A 23,772-nucleotide genomic window follows, 5' to 3' on the forward strand; every position below is an offset into this window, starting at 1 on the left:
TCCCCAAAGATGTCTCCATCCTCCACCCTGAAACATGTGAATAAATTGCCTCACATGACAAAAAGGAATTTGCAGGTGTGATTAAATTAAGGGGTGAATTGTGTCCCCCACCAAATTCACATTGAAGTGCTAACCCCAAGTACTTCAGAATGTGGCTGTATTTGAAGACAGGGCCTGGAGAGAGGTAATTCAGTTAAAATGAGGTCATTGGTGGGCACTCATTTACATGCTGGTGTCCTTATAAGAAGAGGGAATTAGGACACAGACGTGTACAGAGCGAAGGCCATGTGAAGATGCAGGGAGAAGGTGGCCATCTGCACGCCCTGCCGACACCTTGGACTTCTAGCCTCCAGAATGTGAGAAAATCAGTATCGGTTGTTGAAGCCCCCACCCAGTCTGTGATACATTGTTGTCGCAGCCGTGGCAAACTAACACCAGGCTCTTAAAATGGGGAGGTGGGAGTGGGTCATTTAGGTGGCCCAGCAGGACCACCAGGTCCTCATAAGGGACAGAGGGAAGCAGGAGAGTCAGAGAAGGAGACATAGTGACAGAAGCAAAGGTAGGACTGATGTGGTTGCTGGCTCGAAAGGTGGAGGAGGGGGCCGCACACCAAGCAGTGTGGCAGCCTAGAAGCTGGAAAAGCAAGGAGCCGAGTTTCCCAGGAGCCCCCAGCAGGAGGGCAGCCCCTCCCACATCTTGATTTGAGTGCCTCCTGTGAGATCCGTTTTGGACTTCTGACTTTCAAAATGATAAGGTAATAAATTGCATACTAAATTTTAATAAACGTTTGAATTTATTTTTTAATTTGAACGACTACGTTGATGATGATTTTTTTTACAGCAGACACAGGAAGCTGACACATTTTCTAACAGGCATCTAGACATTGAGGATAGATGGGGAGTCACCAGCACGCAGAATAACTGGAGCCCTGGTCCAGAAGGAACCATTTGGAGCAGGAGAGCAGGGAGGAGAGAGGGGTCTAGGGAAGGACCCGTGGGGAGACACGTCCAGGAAAGGACAGACCATACTGCTGCTTCTCGATGGCAGGGTCTCTGGACAGACGTGCCAGGGGCTGGGTGGCCGGTGTGGCCCCTGGAGTGGTGTGCAGTCTGCGTAGATGGAAACCTCAGACAGGAGCTGGCTGCTCCCAGTGAGAGCTGAGGGCACAGGCTCAGGGTCCTGTTGGGGCAGGAGGTAGGACCTGGCTATGTGAAGACCTGGTGTAGCAGGGTCTAGGAGGCCAGGTCCAAGGCTCATCAGTGACTCCTCTCTCATCTTGAATGGGGCAGGGAGGGTCTTTTGAAAAATGGGAACAGGACAAATGTCCCATAGCACCTCTCCCTGCGGGAAGACTTGGAGTCCAGCAGCTCCAAGCCCTTGAGAAATGATACTGGATCTTGACTGCTGTCTGGTTCTGGGTACTCCTGCGGGAAGTGACCTTGAACTTCTGAGGGGTTATGAACTTGGCCTACAATGTGATGGAAAGGCACAGTAGCCAGGGCCAGGCAGTTCCAAAGCCTCCTGCTGGTCAGCAGGAGAGTCTGGCCTGTGGGACAAGGGCTGGACCAAGGCCCCCTGCTCTGACAGTATCACTCATGCTGGTGGTTAGACCCCCATTCCTGCCTCTGACCATTCACGTGGCAGAAAACCAGGAGTTCAGGGGATGAGAACATGGGACCTCAGAGCAGCTTTGGGCCTAAATCTCTGATCGGTTGCTTATGGGGTGTGAGATCTGGGACAAGCTCCTTACTTTTCTAAGCCGTGGTTGTTTCTCTGTAAAATGTGCTAAAACGGACTGGATGTGGGGGCAAGTGAAACCTATGCGAATGCCCCCAGCTGGGTGCTGGCCCCTCAGAATGCTGGGTCTGCCTGGCTGCTGCCTCCTTGTGTCCCCCTGGCTCCTGGCCCCTTTCCCGGTGGTGTTCTGGGCCCCTGATTGCTTCATCCTTCCAGCCTGTACCCCAACCCCAGCTCCATTCTTACTTGTCCTGCTCTGCCATGACCCTAGCACTTTTGCTCCCCCTCAGAGGCCTTTGGAGGGCTGACTGGGTGGGGCCCTGGGTGTGGCCTGTGGAACCAGGCTGCCTGGATTCAGTCCTGGCTGGGTGTTGTCCTAGCTCGGGGTCCCTGTGCCTCACTTACTCACTGGTTAAGGGTGGGTGATAGCAGTAGTACCCCAGGTCTGGGCATTTGGAAAGGCTTAAGTGAGTTCATGCATAGAGTGCTCAGAGCAGCCCCTCGCATGCGGTAAACACTCTCGGAATGTTTATTCTTTTCAGCTGGGCCCCTCCTCTGTTCTTCCAACTCCACTGCAGAATGTCTCTGCCAGGTGCCTCTTACCTCTCTCCTCCTGCCCCTTCTGACAGCCCCCCACACCGCCTTCCCCACTACCCAAGCCCTCAGCACTCAGAGGTGTCACCCAGAGGCCTCGCCATACTCAGGCAGCTCCCTGGCCCACAATTAATACAGACACGCTTGGGGTTCGGGGGTTAGTTTTCCAGGGGCCTCTGGTCTTGGTGGGTGGAGATAGTGACGATGGGTGGGTGTGGAGGGCAGGCGGGTGGGGCGTCACGACTGACGGTGCTGCAGGAGTGGAAGCAGGAATAACACACTGCTCACCGGTGCACACCTAGCACCACCCTCTTGTTTTCCCTCAGAGGACAGAGCAAGCTGGGACAAGCAAAAAGCTGGGACAGGGGAATCTGGTGGGAGCCCAGTGAAGAGAGTCGGGATACAGACCTAGAGGGGCAGAGAGGCTGGACCGGGAGAAAGGAGGGCTTAGGAGGAAGAAGGAGACCATGAAGGTCCCGGGAGCTGAACTGCCACCCTTGTGCTAGTTCCTGGGGACAGTGACAGGCTGGCCTGGGTGCTGCCTGCCCCCCTTCCTCCCCCCCGCCCCGGACCACTAACTCATTTGGAAGCTGCCTTTTCTGCATCTATTGTGGCCTCCCTCCTGGACGGATGGGATGGAGATTGGGGTCATCAGCTCCTGTGAGGCCCTGAGGAACCATGCATGAAACCCACCCTGCCCCCTTTCTCCTGGGCAGCTCCCGGATGCGGGAGTGGACATGTTGTGAGGAGAGGGGCAGCTTAGAGGAATGAATGAGTGGATCCAGTCCCGGGAATTCTGGTGGAGCAGAATGAAACAGCAGACACTGTTAAATAGAAGTAGAATTCACTGGTAAGTAGCAAGTTGAATACAATTCAACATGACATCAATTCCTTTAGGCCTCAGATTCAATTGCACTCTCCAGAGAGAATAGTGATGGGGGATAATGCAATCCAGCTGGCTGAGCGTGAGGATGCTGGCCCTGTCCCTGACCCTCAGGCATGAACACAGTCATGTGGTGGAGCTTTTGTCAGAGACGAGGCATCTGACCTGGGCTGCATTCACAGGCCAGGCACACCCACACCTCAGGCTTCCACGGGGTGAGGCTTTGGCAAAACCCTTTAGTGCGACGCTGGCGTGCTCCTAGGCCCACATCTGTATAGGGGACCTCAAGGGGGTTGCATGATGCTTGGGGAGCTTTCCTCAGAGCTTTCCTAACTTTCCTGTCTGAAAAACTAGCTTGAGGAGCAGGGAATGTGGGCAAGTATTGCTGCAGCCTGCAAGGGGAGTCCAGAGCTTGGACACTTTCTAGATTCCTGGCGGTCCCCAAACTTCCTTCTACTAAGAAATGGTGGTAGTGACATCCAGCTGGGGCCCCTCCCACAGCTCTGCCCAGATGACCAGCTTTCTGGCAGATGAATCAAGACACAGCGAGTGTGGATTTCCATTGCGCTAACTGGGAGACCACCCCACTTACTCCCCGGCGAGAAAGCATCAAGGAATGTAGGAATGACATTACAGGGCTGACCTTCACGTCAGAGAAAGGAAATGATCTGCAAGCCGGTCACTGGGGGCACCGGAACTACAGTTAGTGACATAGCACTTGCAACACCCTAGGGTTGATCCTGACCCCCTGTGTGCAGGGGCAGGTGGGCTAAAGGACCCGGCCACACTGAGTGAACGACATGACCATTCTGGGTGAAGCTCAAAGGCCACCAGCTCCCTGAACTTTGGCTCTTTAAGTAGGAAGGGTATGGGATGCCCTCATGTCACAGGTACCTGCCTTCATGGAATTTCCCATGATGCAGAGGGAAACAGATGGAGATGCCTGGAGGGCCGTTGAGAGAAAGGTTGCCATGGTGACCGAGGCCAGAAGACTAAGGAGTGAAGGGAGTCAGCCCAAGCCCAGGATGAGTGCAGGGCAGGACACATCTCTCTCCCAGCTCCTTATCAGATGCTTCCCACTGACCTAGGGCAGCGTGGTGGCAACCTGTCTCAGGTACCCCTCCTCGCCTGTCACCTGAGGGTCTCTGGCCTTGGGAGCACCTTCCACATGGGTGCTCTCTGTTTGGCAGGCCCTCAGGAAACCCCCTTCCAGTCTCCCACACACCCTGGAGGCCCTCGGTTTGGCCCAGGAAAAGCTGTCCTGAGGCTCTTGGGGGAGAAGCAGCCACAAGGGAGGGTGAAGTGCAACATTTGGGAGGTTAGAAGAGTTTCTATGCAGTTTCCTAAATGTTATCATGCTCCCTCCCCCATCCAGCTTGCACAGACAGTTCCTGCTGCCCCAGATGCCTCTCCTTCCTCCTCTTTGCTAGCTCTCATTTTCCTTTTGTTCCCAGATTGAATGATGGGGACTCCAGTGACCTCTATGTCCTCTCTCAAGTCGGGGTTAGATGCCCCCTCCTGCTGCCACACCCACCCACATTTCTCCATCAAGTCCACAGCCCAAGGTATTGCAGTGCCTGCTGGTGGGGCTGTATCTTGCATTTTGGGAAGAAGACTAGAGCAGGAACGTGTCTGTCTGCTCCCAGCCCAGGGCTTGGCCCATAATATATGTTTGCTTATTTGGTGGGTGGGGGCAGGGAGGTAGATTTTTGAAACTGAATTCCATCTCTGGAAACCTACAGGCCATTCAAATGTGGAATTTTGTCCTGGAAGTTTTGATTCTAAATGGCGGTGAAGGAGAGAGCAATCTTATAGAATCCCTCTGAAGCTCATCGTTGCTGTTCTAGAATCAAGGGTAGGGACAAAGAGGATGTTAGGGCCACATGCACTTGTCCTTGGCTAGTTGGCAAACTCAGAGGGGAGAGTAGTCAAGGAGAAGGAGTTAGAAGGTCAAGGAGAAACTGTGACACCCCTAGCCACCCCACTGACTCTGTAAATACTATGTAACTGAGACTTAACTTCCTCGGCTGGCTGACCCACCTTGTCCAGGGGGATCGTGGCTTCCCTAGCCCCTTCACTTCACTCTTTGGAATGTATGATACTTGTGACTTGTCTGATCTCTCGAAATGCAAGTCAATATCTCACACACGAGCCGGGCTGGCAAACCCAGGGGTCAGAAGTCAGCCCTCCCTCCCCTCTCTGAAGGACCACTGTTGGTCAGTTTCATTCTAGAAGGATGCAAATGTGAATCTAGCTCAGGCACTCAGCTATGTAAACATGAGGCTCTCTGTGGGGCATAGCCTACCCCAAGGAATTTCCCAACATGCATAGCACTTGGCAGAGAGAGTTAGCTGAGTGACTCCTGAATGCCTGAAGGCATGACAGGGAATGAGAGCCATGAAAGGGGATGGCTGCGGGCAGGATCTAGGGGAGCGTAGGTAATAAGACACTAAATGAGATGCATCCAGCAATGCACCCCAACTACATGGAGGGCAGAGTCCTGAGCTCTCTCTTTTCCACAGATCCTGGAAGTGGGCTTGCCTGGATCACTTTTATGGCAAACCCCACCACCAAGGTGATGGGATGTTGGATGTTGGTCATCAGATCTCCTTCTCCTGGTTGAGGTGCAGGACGAGGGGAGGCCAGCAGGGGAGGCCAGCATCAGCGATTTAAGAAGAAAGACTTGAGGCTCTGGAAGAACATGGACTTTTGCTTCTGCTTCTGCTTCTGTTTCTTCTTGATGATGGGCACCCACACCAGCCCACACACCATCATCATGAGTCCCAAGGACAGGAACGCAGGCCCTGTCATCTTAAGGACCTTAAGGCTCATCTCACCCAGAGACAGGGTGTAGGCCAAGCAGGTGATGGCCACGCCGAAGAGAAGGATGGCACCGCCCACGGACATGATGACGATGGGCTTGCGGTAGATCTCCCAGTTACTCCTGGGGGCTTCGGTCCAGACAGACTCACTTCTGGAGCTGATGCACAGGGAGCTGGCAGTCTGGCTGGGCAGCAGGTCCTTGGATTCAGGAGACTTCTCATCGATCTCCAGGGCTTTGGGGAGAGCCTCCATCGTCACAGCTCCTCAGGACCCGGCATGTGGGACCTGCAGCAGTTAGAAGCAAGGGCAAAGCCAAAGGGTTCCTCACACACCTTCCTGCTCTCAGCATCCGCCTCCAGCCTGGCCTTAGTGGAGGGTCAGGCAGGGCTTTTGTGCTGAAGCCAAAGGAAAATCAGATGAGAGCCACATAAAATAGAAACCACTCAAGCTGATATGTGTTCTTCTTATAAGAGATAAGTATAATATTATCTAATCAAGTTTTTAGTATTCAAAACTGGGAACAGCAGTGCCCATTAAACAACAAAATCAACAGTTTACTGATTGGCATCTGACTTTCAGACTCAATAGCTTTCTAGCTCTGTGATCTTGAGTGAGTTACTTAATGTCTCTGTGCCTCAATTTTCTTATATATAAGATGGAATAATACTACCACTTGTAGGGTTTTCAAAAGGGTTCAATGAATTAAGACATGTAATGCATTGGAACAATGTCTAGCATATTGTAAGCACTCCATAAAGGGTATCATTTGTCCATTAGAGTAGTGATACTTAATACATAACCGTGTGTGTGTGCACGCACAGGTGCAGTGTCTGCTGTGTGCCAGGCGCTGCACTAAACACTCTTTCATCAAACTGGAACCTCACAGTACCCCTGTGAGGTAAGCATCCTATTTTACAGATGAGAAAGCCAAGGCTCAGAGAAGTGAAGCAAATTACCACAAGGTTGGATTAAACCCAGTCTGCCCTTCTCTTACACCATGGGCTACGGACGGGTTGGAGCCCATCTTTTAGTGCAGCCTGGGATTTTATGTGCTTTGTCAGCACAGGTCAGTGATGCCTCAGGTTCAGTGTGACCTTTAATATTTAAATGACCCCTTTTCCCACTGCCCACGTGAATCACATCAGATTCCCACCTTCCTGTTCTTAAGGGGATTGAGCCCAACTGCCTATTCCAATTTCTTACCTAGAGCCCATCAGTGTACCTCGCAGTCACCAGAGCTCTCTCATCCCCCAGTCCCATGGGGAGGCAGGTGGTCACCTGTGCAGACCAATGCCAGCTGCTGAGAAGCAACACTCAGCTCCCAAATCCTCCCCCAGAGCCACGCAGGCTCAATCACCGTTAAGGTGAGATTAAAACCTTTCATTCCATGATTAGAAATGATGGGTTTAAGTGCAAATGCCTATATGTTTGCAAGTCAGTAAGAGATGAATGATTTTAGACACTCTCCTGGTATTAGATACTCTCTGTGTCGGGGAGGAGGAAGGAGGCCAGCAGAGTCCAGGCACCTGTCTGGAGGTCATCCCCAAGTGATCGCCCTCACTCCGCTTTGCATTATCTCCAGAGGATCGGGGACAGCACTCTGCCCTAGACTGAGATTCTGTGCAGCTTTAATCAAATGAGGGAGAGAACGAGTAACTTTCTGCCTCCCTCCCCCACTGCACCCTCTCTCTCTCCTTTTTCTCCCTCCCTCCTTCCCATCCACTGGTCTCCAACAATAAGTCCAGCTTTCCTTACAGCACTGCTTATACCTACGCCCTTCTTCCGGGAGGAGCCTGGTGCCTCCCTGCACACGCTCAGGTGCACTGCGCTGGGGGACCAGGCTGGCCACTCTCTCTTCTGTCTCCTGGATCCACAGCCTCTCTCACTGCTTTCTGCAGGGCCCCCGCCTGCCTGGGAGGAGCTCCCAAGCAGCGCTCTCCCAAGCCTCTGCTCTTCTCCCTCCTCTGATCAGCTGCCTTTGGTCCTTGGTCTGTTCTCCCCTCCTCCTCCAGGTTTCCCAGGTGCCTCTGACCCCATCAGCCCCACTCAAACCAGCAGCTACTAATATCCCTCGTGTGAGTGGGATGGGAGAGATTTCTCATCACAGCAAAAAGTTTATTGGGAGAGAAAGTAGGCTATTCTTCCCAGTCACAATGGGTCCACCTGACCCACCCTAAACAGAGAGCCAGACCCAAATATGGAGGGGGGTGCATTTTTGGAAACTGTGGCACCAGCCCTGGTGAAAGACAGCTTGGGATAAAGGAGATGGTGTCTGCAGCCCCAACCCTCTGCACCTGCAGTTTTTTCTTTACCATGGCACTTCCATAGAAAGTCCCTTTAGTGACTGGGTTGTCCTTCAACACTTCCTACAATGTTAATTTCAAGCAAATCGCCTCAACATCCACCCCCTGAGCCACCACAGGGTAGTGTCCCCCCGTCTCCAAAGCACATGTTCCCACTGTCCAGAGCAGCAGTGTAGGCGCCTCCCTGAGACAGGGAGGAAGGGGAATGATAGCATTGCCGGGCCTTCAGCACGTGGTATTCACTCATATATACTCCTCTGGAGGAGGAGCGTGGGTTGCTGCCTCCAAAGACTGAGAAGTATGCTGACATGCTTTGGACGTGCAGACAGGTGTTCATCTTCCTTCAGTCCTGTGGAGTATTTGCAAAGCTAAGTAGTCATTTATTTTTTTAAATATTTTTATTGATTTCAGAGAGGAAGAGAGAAAGAGAGAGAGAGAGAGAGAGAGAGAGAGAAACATCCATGATGAGAGAGAATCATGGATCGGCTGCCTCCTGCATGCCCCTCACTGGGGATCAAGCCCACAACCCAGGCATGTGCCCTTGACTGGAATCGAACCTGGGACCCTTCAGTCTGCAGGCTGATGCTCTATCCACTGAGTCAAACTAGCTAGGCTAAGTAGTCATTTTAAAGTGACCTCTTCCCCCGTGGTCTGGAGGCAGGAAAGGGGTCTGAGGACATCTTAGCCAGGAACCTTGCGGTGGTCATTGCCACCCAGTTCCTTAGGTGGGCAGTCTGACACCTTCACGGGGGTTTTCTCTGGGTCGCCATTTCCACCACTTCATGGGGAAGGCCCAGGGCAGAAGGGCTCGCTGCTCAGATGCTACAGAGGGGAATCTGGCCGTTCTCCACTGTGCTGGAGGAGAGCTGGGCTGAAGGAGGAAGGACTACTCCCCTGAGCTACTCTTGGGTTGTGAGGTGGCCACTGCATCATGAACAGGAAGTGGGCAACTGGAGGTGAGACCCCTGCCAGGGACAGTGGGTTCCTGGACTCTGAGGGAGGCAGAGGGACTCACACATGTTCTTTATCCCTGTGAGGCGCTCATTAATGAATTCCCAGTTTATAACAGCAGAGACTGAGGCCCAGAGAGGTTCAGGGCAAGGCTGAAGCCCCCTGCTTCCTCTGCGGCTGTGCTGGGACTCAGGCCATGGTCTTTGGACTCAGAGCTCCTTGCACAGAGCACAGTGGTCTGGATGAGTCCGGAGAGTCCTTCAACTCTGACAAAGTCTGAGTTTTTCACTTTGGGGCTTCTTTCTGCAGTAAACTAACTCTTCCTGAAGATGAGTGCCATAGATAAGTAATTGAATAGTGACTCAGCATATAGCAGGGAAATAAGGTCACTGTTGTTTTTCATAGTGTTGCATTCATTTAGTTTAAAGGACTATTTTTATTCTGAGATTCTGTTCTTCCTTCCTTGTTGGGCATTACTTCATTTTATGAAATGACCATGATGGGAACCCCAGATGGCAGCATAAGGTATACACCCGTACGTGCTGCCTCTCACAACCACACCAAAACTACAACTAAAAGACAAAACGACTATCACCCAGAACCACGGGAAAGCTGGCTGAGTGGAAGTTCTACAACTAGAAGGAAAGAAAAAAGCACATTGAGACTGTGTAGGAGATACAGAGCCGCGGAAAAGCAGAGGTACGGAGGCGTGCACGTAGAGAGGGCTGGCAACTGAGGAAAAGATTGTCTTTTTCAAGCAGGAGGGGGACACAAGCTCCTGACTGCTCTGAACTCCAGTTTCCGGGGAGACTCTGGGGACACAGACTCCTACGGGGAGAAAATGGATTGTCTGGCATCGGGTATGAAAGTGAGGGTGGCTTTCTCGCAGGGTTGCGTGCAGGAATCATTGTTTACCACACTGGGGTGCGGGACTCGGAGACACGGAAACGTGGAGATGCAGAGATGGCTGACTGGCAGCCATTGCTATTTGCCACGCCCTAGTGATTCCCTGAGACCCCGCCCTGCCCAATTTACAAACCCACCCAAACTGTGCGCAGTGGCTTTTGCATATGAATGGCCTGCCCTATCTCAGCTTAACCTAACAAATTGCAGCTGGGTCAGCTCCCAAACTTCCAAACCCCAAACAAAGAGGAGAAATCTGCAGATCATGCTGTAGCTCCTGCTGGGTGGCTTTAGACCAGTGGTCGGCAAACTCATTAGTCAACAGAGCCAAATATCAACAGTACAATGATGGAAATTTCTTTTGAGAGCCAAATTTTTTAAACTTAAACTTCTTCTAACGCCACTTCTTCAAAATAGACTCACCCAGGCCGTGGTATTTTGTGGAAGAGCCACACTCAAGGGGCCAAAAAGCCACAAGTGGCTCACGAGCCACAGTTTGCTGACCACTGCCTTAGACAGTAGTTGACTTGCACCTCCTTGAAGATCCAGGAGCCAGTGTACCTAGTGGTCAGTGTGAGACGATACCAGATTTCAACTCCTCACATTCATAAGTGACACACTCAAGAGGCAGACTCAGTGAGCACCAAAGCCTCACTTATGCAAGTCCTGCCCCATAAGGGTGTCTCCAGCACAGCAGTTCTTTCATTATAGACACAGCTGATCCTCACAGCCAATTGGCCTGAAAATCAATTCCTCCCAGTGTACCAACAGCAATCAAGGCTTAACTACAACAAAACTGTGCATCCAGGCCACAAAGGGGTGCACCAAGAGTGTCCACCTCAGGTGATTGGGTAGGCTGAGCCACTGAGCCCTATAGGTCACCTACCACACAAAGCCACTCCATCAATACAGGGAAGCAGCCAAAATGCAGAGACAAAGAAACATGTCACGAATGAAAGAAATGGAGGAAAGCAAACTACTGGATACAGAGTTCAAAACCACAGTTATAAGGTTACTCAAGAATCTTCTAGAAACCACTGAGAAACTTAGTGAGACCTCCGAGGAACTTAGTGAGACCTTCAAGGATCTTAATGAGAATGCCAAAAAAATGGAAAAGGACCAGTCAGAAATTAAGTATACACTGTCTGAAATAAAGAATAATATACAGAAATCCAACAGTAGACCAGAGGACCCCAAGAATCAAACCAAAGATTTGAAATATGAGGAAGCAAAAAACACCCAACCAGAAAAACAAAAAGAAAAAAGAATCAAAAAATATGAAGATAGTGTAAGGAGCCTCTGGGACAACTTCAAGAGTACCAACATCAGAATTATGGGGGTGCCAGAAGAAGAGAGAGAGCAAAATATTGAAAACCTATTAGAAGAAATAATGACAGAAAACTTTCCCTACCTGGTGAAAGAAATAGACTTACAAGTCCAGGAAGTGCAGAGAACCCCAAACAAAAGGAATCCAAAGAGGACCACACCAAGACACATCATAATTAAAATGCCAAGGGCAAAAGACAAAGAGAGAATCTTGAAAGCAGCAAGAGAAAAACAGTTAGTTACTTACAAGGGAGTACCCATATGACTGTCAGCTGATTTCTCAACAGAAACGATGCAGGCCAGAAGGGAGTGGCAAGAAATATTCAAAGTGATGAACAGCAAGGACCTACAACCAAGATTACTCTACCTAGCAAAGCTATCATTCAGAATTGAAGTTCAGATAAAGAGCTTCACAGACAAGAAAAAGCTAAAGGAGTTCATCACCACCAAACCAGGATTATATGAAATGCTGAAGGGTATTCTTTAAGAAGAGGAAGAAGAAGAAAAAGGTAAAGATAAAAATTATGAACAACGAAGTGACAACAAATACATATCTATCAACAAGTGAATCTAAAAATCAAGTCAATAAAAAAATCTGATGAACAGAATAAGCTGGTGAATATAATAGAATCAGGGGCATAGAAAGGGAGTGGACTGACAATTCTCGGGGGCAAGGGGGTGTGAGGGGTGCAGGAAGAGATTGGACAAAAATCTTACACCTATGGATGAGGACAGTGGCAGGGGGGTAAGGGCATGGGAGGCGGAATCTGGTGGAAGGGAGCTATGGGGGAAAAAGAGGACTATCTGTAATAATCTGAACAATAAAAATTTATTTAAAAAAAAAAAGAAATGACCATAATGGAAGATGATCATTGGTTTTGTTAGTATCTGTATTTGCCAAGGTAGAAGGTTGGCTAGCCTGTACAGATGTCTGTCTGCCTATCTATTATCTATCCATATCTATCTATCTATCATCTATCTATCTATCTATCTATCTATCTATCTATCTATCTATCTACATTTATTTAGCTATCATCTATCATCTAAATTCTAATGGCCCATGAAACCCCAAAATAGGAATCTTTAACTTAGTTTACTTACTGCCCTGGCCGGTGGCTCCGTTGGTTGGTGCGTCCTCCCGTATACCAAAAGGTTGGGGGTTCGATTCCCATTCAGGATACAAACATAGGTTGTGGGTTTGTTCCTAGTTTGGGGCATGTATGGGAGTTAGTCCAGTGATGTTTTTCTCTCTCTCTCTCTCTCTCCCTCCCCTTCCTCTCTCTTTTAAAAAAAAATCAATGAAAAACATCGGGTGTCAGGTGAGGATTGAAAATAGGACTCACTCAGGAAGAGGTGAGCCCATGGATAGTGAAGGGCAGGCAGGGTGTGGCCGTGGGATGAACACTGTACTGGGAAGAATCACTCCTTCGCAGGCCCAGCAAGCACTTAACTTACTTGCAGTGTCTGCATGCAACAGAAAGATCTGGAAAGACTGTGTTTGAACCCAGTTTGCCTTCCTGAGCTCTGGGACTTTGGGCAGGTTACTTACCACCCTGAGGCTTAGTAGCCATGCATGAGATACAGATAACAGAGTATCTGTCTCCCAGGGGTGGAGTGACTATCAACTCACAAAACTTTGCTGTGTGTGTGACACATCCCGGGGTCTAAGAGAAGGCCCTGTTGCTAATAAAATTATTCTTTCTTGGTTCCTGTTTCCTCATCAGTCTCGTGAAGAGGTTGGGCTGAGAGACTTCTAAAGCTGTTTTAGATAGGCCCACGGGTGGTGAATCACACGTGAATTCTGAGAATGCAGGCTCCCTGGAAATCACCTCCTGGCGGGCAGTATGTGCTTTATAACTTTTTATTAAAATTCTAAAAGATTCTATTCTTTTCTGATACCAGGGATTCTCAACAGTGATACTATTGATGTTTGGGCCCAATAATTCCTTGTGGTGGGGGCTGTCCTGTGCATTGTAGGGTAGTTAGTAACATTCTGGCCTCTACCCACCTTTCAGCAGTGGTTCCCCACTTCAGTCATGATAATTGAAAACATCTCCAGGCACTGCCAAGTGCCCCTGGGGGGCAAAACCAAGCTGGTGAAGAACCAGTGCCACAGGTTGGCCTTCCCTCCCTCCCAGCCTCATCGCTTGCAAACTGCAAGGCTGAGTTTACTCACCCTCCACCCAACAGTGTCCCACGGAGCACAGCCTGGCACTTAGCAGGTGCTAGAGGATTTGGCCTTGACACTGCTGCTCTGTGAGGGACTTGGCAACACCTGGGAGCAGTCCCCTGGGAAGAACCATGCTTTCAGGTTTGGATTAAGTTTTGGGGCCTTGGGTTGAATGAGTCCCTAAGCACCTGCAGTGGGCTCAACTGTCTACCTAGAACCTCAGCATGTGACCCTAATTTGGAATAAGTGTCTCTGCAGGTGTAGTTAAGGTAAGGATCTCCAGGTGAGAGACAGTGGAAGGCCAGAGACGCGGGGCCCCCTGGACTAACCACAGATTTGAATGTTGGCTCAGCCCTTTGGGCATCAATTTCCAAAGGGAGAATAGGTCCTACTCCCCTGGAGGCCACATTTGGAGGGTCAGGAGGCAGATCAGTGAGTGGAACTTATTTGTCGCACACAACCAGGAATGGGTACCTGCAGCGGGTGGGCTGGTCTGGGACTATGCAGCCATAGGTAGGAAAGAATGACAATCTCCCTACAGAAAACCATGCAGGAATCTCCAAACAGGAGGCTGACCAAGACAAGCCAGACACATTTTCATTTATATAAAATGAGATTTCATTTAAATAAAATTCAAAAAGCTATAAGACGATTGATGCTATTGGAGGTTAGGATCATAGTTACCCTTGGTGGGTGCGGCAGTGTCTGAAAGCAGGGGTGCATAGAGACTTTTGGGGTGCAGGTCTGACTATTGATCTGATAGTAGCTGGTGACATGGGTGTGTTCTATTTGAGCTGCAGACTTTTAATTGACTGCTTTCCTCTCTGTATGTTAAACATCAATAAAATGTTTAAACAAAGATAATTAAAAGATATGACTTAATGCAATATGTCCCTTTCTTTAGACTATGACTAAAACAAGCCAATGGTACAAAGACATTTTGGGATATTTTTAGGGAAGTTTGAATATGGATTGAGTATTGGATGACCTTAAGGATTTAAAATTTGTATTCAGTATGATAACGATATTGTGGACACATAAGAAAACATCTTTATAAATATTGAGATGCATCTTGAAACAACATATAGGGATGACATATTGTGATGCTATGATCCACATGAAAATACCAAACTTTAAATCAAATATGACAAAATAAAATTGTTAAACCTAGATGACATATGTATGGAAGTTCACTATATTACTATCTCTACTTTTACGTATGTTGTAAATGTTTATAATAAATTAGAGGCTGAATATACAAATAGATGATGGTCAAACTACATATAAAAATAGGACTCTGACCCACAATTTGCAGCAACCAGCCCAGGAAACCAACTCCTACTCAACAGACACCAGAGCAGGAAGCCAGCCTCTGTCCATAGTCAGACCTGTAGGAAACCAGGCTGCTGTCTATAGTCAGACCTGTAGGAAGCCAGCCGCTGTCTATAGTCAGACCTGTAGGAAGCCAGCCTCTGTCTATAGTCAGACCTGTAGGAAGCCAGCCTCTGTCTATAGTCAGACCTGTAGGAAACCAGGCTGCTGTCTATAGTCAGACCTGTAGGAAGCCAGCCTCTGTCTATAGTCAGACCTGTAGGAAGCCAGCCTCTGTCTATAGTCAGACCTGTAGGAAGCCAGCCTCTGTCTATAGTCAGACCTGTAGGAAGCCAGCCTCTGTCTATAGTCAGACCTGTAGGAAACCAGGCTGCTGTCTATAGTCAGACCTGTAGGAAGCCAGCCTCTGTCTATAGTCAGACCTGTAGGAAGCCAGCCTCTGTCTATAGTCAGACCTGTAGGAAACCAGGCTGCTGTCTATAGTTAGACCTGTAGGAAGCCAGCCTCTGTCTATAGTCAGACCTGTAGGAAACCAGGCTGCTGTCTATAGTCAGACCTGTAGGAAGCCGGGCTGCTGTCTACAGTCAGACCTGTAGGAAGCCAGGCTGTTGTCTATAGTCAGACCTGTAGGAAGCCAGGCTGTTGTCTATAGTCAGACCTGTAGGAAGCCAGCCGCTGTCTATAGTCAGACCTGTAGGAAGCCAGCCTCTGTCTATAGTCAGACCTGTAGGAAGCCAGCCTCTGTCTACAGTCAGACCTGTAGGAAGCCAGGCTGCTGTCTATAGTCAGACCTGTAGGAAGCCAGGCTGCTGTCTACAGTCAGACCTATAGGAAGTCAGGCTGCTGTCTACAGTCAGACCTGTAGGAAGCCAGGCTGCTGTCTACAGTCAGACCTGTAGGAAGCCAGGCTGCTGTCTACAGTCAGACCTGTAGGAAGCCAGGCTGCTGTCTACAGTCAGACCTGTAGGAAGCCAGGCTGCTGTCTATAGTCAGACCTGTAGGAAGCCAGGCTGCTGTCTACAGTCAGACCTATAGGAAGTCAGGCTGCTGTCTATAGTCAGACCTGTAGGAAGTCAGGCTGCTGTCTATAGTCAGACCTGTAGGAAGTCAGGCTGCTGTCTATAGTCAGACCTGTAGGAAGCCAGGCTGCTGTCTATAGTCAGACCTGTAGGAAGCCAGGCTGCTGTCTCTAGCAACCAGCCAGCAAGCCAAACAGTAACCGAGGACAACTGACTTTTGCCAAATGCACCAAAGCAATTCAATGGGGAAAGGAAAGCCACTTTAGCAAATGTGCTAGAACGACGGGATGTTCACATGGGAAGAAATGGGACAACTCCACCTCACACGACCAGCAAATATTAATCAAGATGAATCACAAACATGACTTGAACATAAATGTAAAACTATAAACTCTTAGGAGAAAATATAGGAAAATATCTTTGTGACCTGGCGGCAGGCAAAATTCCTTAGACAGGACAGAGAAGGCAATAACCAAGAAAGAAAAAAATAAATCAATAATTTAGATTTCAGCATAATTGAAAACTGCTCCTCAAAAGCGACGAAGAAGAAAATGAATAGGCAAGCTATGGACTTGGAGGAAATTTTTGCAAAATATGTATTTGTTAAAGGATTTGTATCTGGAATATATAAGAACTACTACATTTAATTAATAAAAACACAAACAGCCTAATTTAAAAAATGGGCAAAAGATTTGAACAAGCCCTGTGGTCAGCAAACTGCGGCTCGCGAGCCACATGCGGCTCTTTGGCCCCTTGAGTGTGGCTCTTCCACAAAATACCACGGCCTGGGTGAGTCTATTTTGAAGAAGTGGCGTTAGACGAAGTTTAAGTTTAAAAAATTTGGCTCTCAAAAGAAATTTCAATCGTACTGTTGATATTTGGCTCTGTTGACTAATGAGTTTGCCGACCACTGAACAAGCCCATTTCAAAGGAAGACAAATAAATGAACAAGAAAAAGTGCTTGAAATTGATATTCAACAGAAAAAATGCAAATTAAAATGACAATGAGATATAGCCACACATTCACTGGAGGAATTAAAAGTTAAAACCTCACAATACCAAACAGTGAGCGGTGGTGTGAGAGGTCTCGTGCACTGTTGGTGAGGATGTAAATGGCACAGCCACTTTGGAAAAAGGTTGGAAGTTTCTTATGAAGTTAAATATCCATCTACCCATTAATCCTGCAATTCCACTGCTAAATTTTTTTTTTTATCCAAGAGAAATGAAAACCCATGTCCATTAAAGACTAGTTTAAGCATTCATAGCAGCTTTACCCATAATAGCCCAAACCAGAAAACAACCCTCGTGTATGTGCAAAAGAAAAGATAAACAATGCAATAGGATATTACTAAGCAACAAAAAGGAGCTCATTTTGGACACACATAACATGGATCAGTCTCATGCTAGGTGAAAGAAGTCAGACATACAAGAGTACATATATTATACTAGAGGTCCGATGCACAAAATTTGTGCATGGGGGGTGGCCCTTGCAGCCCAGGCTTAGTCCAGAAGGCATCCGGAAGGTTGTTCAGCTGTCTGGTCTAATTAGCATATTATGCTTTTATTATTATAGATGTTTTCATTTATACAACATTCTAGAACCTTCTAAGAACTAATCTAAGATGACAAAACTCAAAACAGTGGTTGTAAATGTGGGGAAGAACTCACTTGGATTTTCTGAGGTGAGTGAAAATGTTCTATTTCCTGATATTGATGTGGGATACATGGAGGAGCTATTTGTCAATGTGAAACACTAAAATTTGTGCATTTCTATGGGTGTAAATTACACCCCAGAAAAAATAACTGTAAAAGTATTAATAGTGGAGTGGGTAAGGCTGGGGAGCAGGTGGAAGTATAGCTACACCAAGATGGCAGAATGTTGATAATGGTTGAAGCCATATGATGAAACATGGGGATCCAGGGTAGGGGTGTGGGCACGGAACATCTTACCTCAGAAAAGGAAAGTAAGGGTGTGGGTAGGGGTGAAGTGACCTCAAAATAAGGTCAAGGCATTAAAGGGAATTCTGTAGGGTGAAGAGTCACCTGGCTCTTATGGGAGAGACTGTGTAACTGATTCTGAATAGATTCTGAAAGGAAGAGAGATGCATCTTGAAGAAATTGAGAATTGGGGACAGAGGATAAAAAATGGAGATGGAGATGGAGATGGAGATGGAGATGGAGGTGGGAATGGAGATGAAGATAGAGGTGGGGATGGGGATGGGGATGGGATAGAGATGGATGGAAGTGGGGATGAAGATAGAGATGGGGATGGAGGTGGGCTGGGGAAGGGGCTATGGCTGGGGATGGGATGGAGGTGGAGATGAAGATAGAGGTAGAGATTGAGATGGGGGTGGGGGTAGAGAAGGGGATAGGTTTGGGGATGAGGATGGGGATGGAGATAGAGATGGAGATGGAAATGGAGGTGGGAATGGGGATGGGATGGAGATGAAAATGGACAGAGGAGAGAGGGAGGCAGAGCGGGAGGAAAGAGGGGCAAGAATGATAAGAATTTTACCTTTTCTATCTTGAATCTGGACAGATTCCATCCCTTGAAGGAAAACACAGACTTTCAGGGAGCCAGAGGGGCCTGGACAGAGCGAAGACTGGGTTTGGTAGGCAAAGAAACACATCCAAAGGGAGGAACCCCTGGACCGGTCCCTTAATCTTGTTATCACTGGTCTACTTATCTACGTGTTTGTAATTGCTGGCTTACTTGGAGAGCCTGCCTACTTATATCGGTTTAGTGTTTGTGTCTCCAGGTCGCTATTCTGCTCCCAGCTAAGAGCATTCACCAGCACAGCCACAGACACTTGTCAAGCAATGCTCGTGTGACATTCTCTGCTGGACACAAACTCACAGGCAAGCCAGACAGCGTCCTTCTCCACAGGGGAGCTCGAGGCATGCACACGTCCTCGCTCAGCCACATTCACTCACCCACCGGGGTCTCTGAGAAATGAGGCGATGAGATGTCTCAGATGAGAAGGGAGAGAGCTGGCAGGGGAATTGGCTTTTTCTCACGCACTCATATATTCATCTTCCAACACAGGGTCTGGTGGTGTGTGGAGCATGCAAGCTGGTGAGCCACAGTGAGTGTCCGAGATAATGAGGAGGGAACACTTTTCCCTCTGGTAGGTTCTTGAGTGTCTGAAAGGCACCACTTCATGGAAGTGCAGTAAGTGAACTATTGCCCTGGAGGTGACCGTGTGTGTCTGGTGTCTGTCCTCACAGGACCAGAAGCCCTCGTTCCCTCCCAGACTCCTCGAGGGGCTGGGCTGGTGGGCCGGGCTGGCTTCCTCGGCTTCCCACGCTCTCCAGCAGGCAGTTCCGTGCCTTTCTGAGGCCAGGACTCAGCAAACGCTTGTTAAATGAGTCAATAACCAGGGGGGCTGTGGCAGGAGGGCTCATCAATGCCACTGTCAGCGTCACCTCTCCTGTTTCTTCTCACCCAGTTGTCCACGATGCCCTTTGTTCTCGAGTGAGGGTGGTAGGACGGGGCTGGCTAGCCAGGGGGCGTGAGAGGCAGCTGTAAGGAGCCAGGAGGGACCCTCTGGCCAGCCTCCTCCTCCTCCCCTCCTTGGCCTCTAATGGACTGATACCTCGCCAAGAATGGCTGCCTTCGCCTGACATTCTTGAAGTCTCCAACTACCTGAGCAGCCCTTCGCGAGCAGAAGACACAGTGTACTGGGGAGGGTTGACATGTCCCACAATAACAATAACTGCCACTTGTCAGACTCTTTTTATGGGCTGGGAGCCATGCTGCCTGCTTTTTCCGCGTGGCCTCATCTAAGCTTTAGGCGCCGAGGAAGGGAGGGTTAGTACCCCATTTTGCAGGCTTGGAAACTGAGGATCAGAGAGGTTAAATGACTTGCCCAGAGCTACTCAGCAGGTGAGTAGTGAGCCAGGATCGGAGGGGAGTTTTGGAGCCTGTCTGTTCCAGTTTATCCTGCTCCCCTGGGACGGTTTTGATTTTCTTTTCAAATCAAAGAAAATGAAGAACACACTTGGGACAGGCCCTGGCCGTGAACAGAACGGCAGGCATGGCTGCGTTGGGTGGGGCTAGGCCTAGCGCTGTTGCATGGAGCTGCTGAAGACGCAAGGGCTGACACTGCAGCCTGGAGCTGACGCCAGAGGAGCAGCAGCAGACCTGTGACGAAGCGGCCTGAGTGCCTCCATCCAGCAGAGCACACAGTGCCCCACACAGCAGCCCCTTCACGTGGAGCATCTCTTGTGACCCTCAGAGCTCTAAGAGGGTGGTCTTCTTACGATCATTCCCATTTCCCAGATAAGGAAACTGAGGCTCGGAGCGGCCGAATCCTAGGCTTTTACACACCATATCTACCATGCTCTCTCAAGGGTGGAGCTCTGCCTTCCCTCTCTTGCCTTCTTATCCACTCCCTCCTTCCTAGCATCCTGCCACCCCCTGTCTGCACGTCTTGAGCTCATTCTTCCTTGAATCTGATGAAGCACTATCAATATTAACAGGTTGCTGGATTTGGCCAATAAAATGACAAAATGCCCAGTTAAATTTGCGTTTCAGATAAACAACGAATGCTTTTCTCATGTGAGAACATTCCAGACAAAGCCCGGGACACACTTAGGTTAAAGCTTAGTTGTTGTTTATGAGAAATTCACATTTAACTGGCCTCCTTGTCATGTCTCTGGCGGCCTGATATCCGAGAGTCCCTGCTGGGCTGGGGCTGGTGTTATCTGCCCCTTCCAAGCTTCCCTCCCCGATAGCGGCTGGACTATTCTGGGAATTGCAAGGACTGGAGCAGGGGGGGTGGGTGGTACACCCTGCTTCCCAGGTCAGCTGCTGGAGAAGGCAGGGTGGCCACAGATGCTGGGGTGGAAGTCACATGACTTATTATTCCTGAGGGAGACCCAAGGTCGTTTTGTTTTAATTCCTGAGATGTCCCAGTGGAGTCCCCAGGGCGCCCCGCAAGCTGTCACAGCTGGTGTCTGCCCTGCCCTCAACAGGACGCACAGTGGTGACCGCCGCTCTCTGATAAAGGTGAGTGGGGCTCGGTGCCTGCGCTGATAAAACAGAAGCCAGGGCATTTCTGAATGCACTGCCTGGCACCAGGGCACAGCCACCATCTGTCACCTGCTCACAGACCTTCTTGGAAGCACCTTTGCCAAAGGCCACTCAGCCTAGACAGTGCCGCTCACCTCCGTCTCCAAGCGGCCGCGCCCAGGCCCTGCCTGGTAACGAGGTGCGAAACTAGCTCAGGTGACGATGTCTGCTCCACCGGGTGTCCCGTCACAGCACGCTCACCCTACACGTGTTTATATGCTCCCACCTGTCTCCCTTTTCTGCGATGGGGATGCCCCAGCCAGCACTGCACTTTGTTCTCCCGGCGCCTCCCAGGCGCCGGGCACCCGGCACCTGCAGCAGGAGGGTGGGTAGATGCTGAGGTCTGAGGTGGGATGCCCAGGAGGCTGTCCGGGTCTGAGTCCTGCCGTGCACTCTGGGATCTGAGGGTGATCTTGTACGTCAGTGTCTGCCTGTTTTGCTCCTGCCTCTGACCAGGTTTGGGAATGTGTTCCCTGCCCAGCTCTGCCCCCAGTGCCGGCCAAGGGTGGAGGCTGGATGCCACACCACCCTGCTCCCCTCTGCCAGGTGCACAGCCAGGCAACCCCTCCCTTGCCACCGCTCTGCCAGGACTCTCACTGGGCAGTCCCCTCTGCCCACTGGCAGCCTCTCACCCCTCCCAGGGCCCCTCTCCTCCGCCTGTCATTCACTTTGCCTTCTGACTCCGGTTCAAAGACAACACATTCTAAAGCAAAGTGAAAAGCAGCTTCCTCTTGGATACGGGAGGAAGGGCAGAAGGGTGAATCCCTCCTTACTTACTGTCCTGCTGTCCCCTGGGAGGATGGGGGACCTGGGAGTCGCGCGCGGCTTGCACGGGGAGGAACCCAGCAATGAGTTTCTGTTCAAGTTCTTCATCCCAGCTGAGAAAGCCTCCCTGGGCCGGCCCAGGAGCTGGTGTGCAGTGAGTCCAGCCACTGAGCAGGCTCCAGCGGGGATGAGCTCACCAGGATATGGGCTAATGGCTTAACCCTTTGTGGGCTGCTGGCACGGGCACCGGGGATGTGGCTTCGCTCAGCTCTGCTCAGCCACTCTTAGATGAATCTTGTGAAAAATTAATGAAGCATCTCTGCAGTGTGTCTTCAAGTTTTGGGGAGTGCGCATCAGGGCGATGCCAGCAGGGCTGCTTTTCCTGACTGGGCTCAGAGACCAGGAGACCCGGAGCCTCTGGGTCGGTGGATTGTGTGGTGGGGATGGTGGGGCAGGGCTGGGTTCCTCAGAGGCTATGCGGCGCTGCCCAGGTGGCCTTGACAATGTGGTCAGGAGCTCTGCTTGTTCTGGATGTTGGAGAGGACAGTGTAGATGTATTAAACACCCTTGGTTCCCAGGTGGCAACCCCAGGAACTTCCCAATGTGATAGGTGGGCACCACAAGTGACAAATACCAGGGGTCCACAGCAGGAGGTAAGAAGAGCACACAGGGCCCCTCACACCCCATGCCCAGACAGCTCTGACCTGGGGCACAGCGCATGCTCACCCTTGCTTCTCCCACCCATCCTGGTTTCCCCTATGGGGTTTCATATCATGGTGACAGAAAATAAGGTCATGGCTGCACTGGTAGGGAAGGGACTCCCATCTCTATGAACAGTTCTCAATCTGTGCTTGTAGAGCTGCATGCGAGGTGTTGAGTTGCCCATTTCAAGATGCTGATGGGTACCCTGAAGCCAACAAAATTGTCCAAGATCCTGCACCAGGCTGGCTCTGCCCTTCTCCATGGTAACTGGGGAAAGGGAGGAGCTGTGGCTGCTCACTGGCTGTGAGCCAGGGGCAAGGGAAGTCCTGGCTGTGGGGACAGTCACTGGGGGCTTCCCTGTGGTCTGTAGGGGAGGTTCCCCCAGGAGTGATCAGGGAACCAGGGGCTATGGAGGGAGAGAGCTGCTTCCATCTCTGGCATCTTGATTTCCGTGTCTATGAAGCAAACAGGAAATTTCCAGACTGGGAAGGCTCTGCAGAGGTTGATGTGTGATAAATGGCCAGAGAAGCAGACAGCTCACAGGGCCGGCCTGTTCACTGAGCTGCCACGAGGGGTCAAGCTGAGTGGTTTTCTTGTGTCCTCCTCTGTGAAAGCGGAGACTGTGGCTGGAAGCTTTGAAGATGTTGCTTGCTTTGCTGTAGGTGCCTCAGCCTTGATGCTCACTCAGTTTGTGAAACCAGTGGGCTGGCTTGTGAAGGAACCTGGGGCGAATTATTTTGCAATGCAAATAATCAAATCATTTATTTTCTCCTTCGTTTAGACTTCTGTGCTTTTCCCACTCTGCAGGGTGTGGCAGGCTGGTCTAGAAGTAGCCATCAGTGAGACAAAGCCTTATGCAGCACTTCCTGCAGAGCCCACACTAGTCTAAGCACTTTATATGCATAACTAGAGGCCAGATGCACGAAATTCATGCAAGAGTAGGCCTTTCCCCGGCTGCTGGCACTGGCTTCCCTCTGGCACCCGGGACCCGGGCTTCCCTCCAGCCGCTGGCAGGCACCCGGGACCCAGGCTTCTCTGGCAGCCCTGGCTTCATCGGGAACGTCGACCAGTCTAATTAGCATATTATGCTTTTATTATTATAGATACTTCATTCATTCCCCCAGAAACCCTATGAGATGGGTATGTGAGGTAGATTGCTATCCTCATATTTGTCTTTAAACAAATTAACT

At 50.0% G+C, this 23,772-nt stretch overlaps 1 protein-coding gene across 1 annotated transcript; it reads right to left on the minus strand.

Moving 5' to 3' along the window:
• Nucleotides 1-3,158: 3,158 nt before the first annotated feature.
• On the minus strand, nt 3,159-22,028 carry PIRT (phosphoinositide interacting regulator of transient receptor potential channels). Its single transcript, XM_080680061.1, has 2 exons — nt 21,893-22,028; nt 3,159-6,322 (listed from the first exon to the last, which is right to left on the minus strand). The coding sequence occupies exon 2, from the start codon at nt 6,287-6,289 to the stop codon at nt 5,876-5,878; it is 414 nt and encodes a 137-aa protein (XP_080536187.1). The 5' UTR covers nt 6,290-6,322; nt 21,893-22,028; the 3' UTR covers nt 3,159-5,875.
• Nucleotides 22,029-23,772: the final 1,744 nt, after the last annotated feature.

This window comes from Plecotus auritus, assembly GCF_963455305.1.
Source record: "Plecotus auritus genome assembly, chromosome: 7".
Classification (NCBI taxonomy): Eukaryota; Metazoa; Chordata; class Mammalia; order Chiroptera; family Vespertilionidae; genus Plecotus; species Plecotus auritus.